The 3,449-nt window shown below is 32.1% G+C and overlaps 3 protein-coding genes across 3 annotated transcripts; all 3 read left to right on the forward strand.

Annotated features, from left to right (window-relative positions):
* Positions 1–346, forward strand: NEPG_02636 (uncharacterized protein; the record flags this gene model as incomplete). The annotated part of the gene is made up of 1 exon (XM_013205009.1): positions 1–346. A coding segment is annotated over one exon (346 nt), but the record flags the coding sequence as incomplete, so codon positions are not given.
* A 101-nt stretch (positions 347–447) lies between these two features.
* On the forward strand, positions 448–1,980 carry NEPG_02637 (uncharacterized protein; the record flags this gene model as incomplete). Its single annotated transcript, XM_013205010.1, has 1 exon — positions 448–1,980. One exon carries the CDS (start codon positions 448–450, stop codon positions 1,978–1,980), a length of 1,533 nt encoding a protein of 510 aa, XP_013060464.1.
* A 1,185-nt stretch (positions 1,981–3,165) lies between these two features.
* NEPG_02638 (uncharacterized protein) lies at positions 3,166–3,447 on the forward strand (the record flags this gene model as incomplete). Its single annotated transcript, XM_013205011.1, has 1 exon — positions 3,166–3,447. A coding segment is annotated over one exon (282 nt), but the record flags the coding sequence as incomplete, so codon positions are not given.
* Positions 3,448–3,449: the final 2 nt, after the last annotated feature.

A 3,449-nucleotide genomic window follows, 5' to 3' on the forward strand; every position in this document is an offset into this window, starting at 1 on the left:
ATCAGAAGATAGATATTTATCTATTGAGTCAGAGAGCCCAGACTCATTCACTCGGTTCTTAAGAAGGCATGAAAACAAGTCAGATAGTTTGAATTTATTGGCTTCTTTATTTCTTCTCTCTGAAGGGATAAATATTCCTATTAGAATAGTGGAGAGTAAAGTGAATAAAAATAAAATACTTATTCTAAAGAAGAAAAAAGTAGAGGGACCAGAAGAAGAAGAGGATAGGAATAGTAGTTCTGAATATGATGAGTTAGAGAAGAGAAAACCGAGCAGAAGAGAAGGATTTCACATCAACTTGCATATGAATATAACCCGAAAAAAAACAAAGAAGGGAAGACTGTAGAGAGAACACCCCAAAAGAAAACAGAAGAGATAGTGAGCTTCTTCAAGAGTATTGCCACCACTAATTCATCTTACTGCTTAAAAGTGCCAGAAGAGTTCTCAATGCCTACTACGCATGAAGAGTTCTTAAAGGGGAATTTTCTGTGCAATCCGAAGTTCCTCATACAGTCATACTTCTTTGAGTATATAGACAGTGTGGAGATGTATGAAGAGTTTGTAAGAGCGGTGTACGGGCTGCTGTGTGAACAAATACTAAACAAAGATGAGAAGAAGAGTGAGAATGTATGTATGGAGACAGGAAAGAAAGCACAGAAGGTGTTTGACAGTCTATTCATTAAACAGGACTCAGCCGAGCTGCCTAGCAAAGTGAAATATACTGAGTATTTTAGATTGGTTGAACATAAATTGAATGATGAACTACAACCGATGCCATATGTTGAGAGTACAAACTCACGACATGATGTCTTTTTACAGGAATTTATGCCATCATATAATAGAAAAACAGACGAGTTTGTTAATGCAGAATTGAGCAAGTATACTATTTCTATTGAGCCTGCTCTTCTATTTTTGTTCTTTTTATTTGCATTTGATTCTAGCACTGGGAGGTACGATATAAGCCACATGCCCAATCCATCGAAAGAACTAAAGAGATTCTTTGCTAAGTATAGCGATCCATTGCAGGTTATGGACTATACTATGTACAGAGAGTGGCACAGGGTTGTAGAGGACCTACCCAATAAAGACATTTCCTACCGTTTAAATTCATCTGACAGCAGAAATAAAATTCAATTTGGTATACTAAACATGATATATATCATGAGAGAAATAGCAGGTAAGAATGACACTAAAATTAATGAAAATATTGAATCTATAAAAAATATTATAAATGACTCGGATGAAATTTCCGATTCAGATATAGATAGATTTTTAATCGATGTACAAAAAATATGTATCTCTCTCTCAAAAAACAAGGAAATTAAAACACAAAAGAATGGTAAGTTTTTTACAAAAGAATTAGAAAATGACATAATGGATATAGGTATCTATGAGGATTTGCCTTTAGAGATTATATATAAAAAGAAGAAGAAAGCCCCGGGTTCTATTGTAATAGAGATGGATGATTTTAGTAGTTATGCTGATAGTGATCATAATGGCCGTGTAAAATGCGAGGTTTCCGGGAATATGCTAAGAAATAAGGGCAGCAATGCCGAAAAACCATTATATGATATAAAAAAGATGTATACTGAATCAAAGAATTACATTGGATGCATTATGAGACAATACGCGAATCTATATCTGGACAAAATCTCGTATGCAATTAAAGGTGAGTACAGATTCATTAAAAGGATACAGTATATTTTAAACAGTGGACACACTAACCCAAACGGCCTACTACTGTGTGGTAACCTAGAGACCATGCATTACAAGTATGAAATAACTAAAATATTTTTGGAAAAACACCAAAGTTATACTGAATCTTATAGAAACATAATAGGTAAAAACAATCCTATGGTGCAGTTTACAAGAAACCTTATAGGAAGTGTTCCAATTAATGAACACGCATTAAAGGAAAAATTTCAATCCAGTGGTATTTATGATGGCGAGTATAAAAATTGGTATCCTTGGATAGAATAGGATGTTTCTATGGATACGCCATCAAACAACAATTTACAGCCAAATACTTCAAATGCCGTATAATTAATAAAGAATGGCAGTTGAGGTATAGAAGAGTATGTGAAACTAGCGGGATATTTAGTTGAGACTTCATGCTTTATATCAATAATCAATAAACTATTTTGCATTAAACATACTTTTAACACCTCTATTTATATTTGATTATACTACTACTATGCAATAAACAATTAGTTTTACACCTATTTGTTGTTTTATACAACTAGATTGTTCTATTGTATTAATTATATTATGGTATGTCATGTATCACTTGGTATATTCTATTTCTGTTGTTTATGTAGTATATTTGTTATTTTACTACTTTATTCTATTCATTATTCTTTCACTATAGGTATTCAAAAGATTTAATTTTAATTTTAAATATTCTACTGCTATTCTATTATACATACACAGCAAAAAGAATAGAATATAAATAGAAGAAAGAGGAATAAAATTCAATCTATAATAAGAACAGGAGATACTAAAAAGTAAACACATAGGGAAATAGAGAACAGTGTGTCTTATTATAAAAATAGGATACACGGGAGGTATGTACAATAAAGGCAGTGTCACTTGGAGTTGATTCTGGCTAGTGATATAGTACGTAGTTAGGTGGTCCAAATTGGTACGCTATATAAGAACGAGTTATATTGGCATAGACAGGTATAGATTGGAATATATTGAGTGAGTTTGGGTGAGTAATACATGTTGTATACTAATATTGGCACTAGAATAGAAATACATGAGTATACGCGTCTCAGCAGCAATATTCCTTGGTGTGGTGTAATAGAATAATTAATATGATAGTAATCTATGGAATGTGTATTATTTTGGATATAAATCAACTTGCCAAAATTAAATGATGGAAGACTGAAGTTATATACGCGTTTCCGGAATTTAATAAACACAAAGTTTTGTTATGGCATCAAGTAGTTTGTATTCAAGAAGAAGACAAGAAACTAGACGTTAGAATGTCTGAGTGTGTATATATAAGGCAGTATACTAGCAGTTATAGTGTTTTTCTGTATAATTGTATTATATGATATATTACTGACTAATTAAGTGAATTTTATGCTATATAAAAATAGAAATAAAAAATCAAATTGGGTAATAAAAAATATTTTATTTATTCCCTGGATGAAAAACCGAATGATCATAAAGCTACTAGTAATGATATACACAATATATGCAAGACTCGAGCTGTGCGATATAAAGGAGATAGAAGAGAATACTTTTGCTGAAATACCAGGGAGCTTATTAATAAATCCAGACGGTCCATTAAACCCACTGAGAGGATACATTTTTCATAAGAACAGATTATTATACAACAAAAGACTTCTTTCTTCTGGGATAGAGACAGATTATAATATTAAGAGCAATGGCGCTTTAACAGAGAGAACACGCTGGTATAATTTCGTATTCGGAAGGAATCC

The sequence above is a fragment of the Nematocida parisii genome (assembly GCF_000250985.1).
Source record: "Nematocida parisii ERTm1 unplaced genomic scaffold supercont1.19, whole genome shotgun sequence".
NCBI lineage: Eukaryota > Fungi > Microsporidia > Nematocida > Nematocida parisii.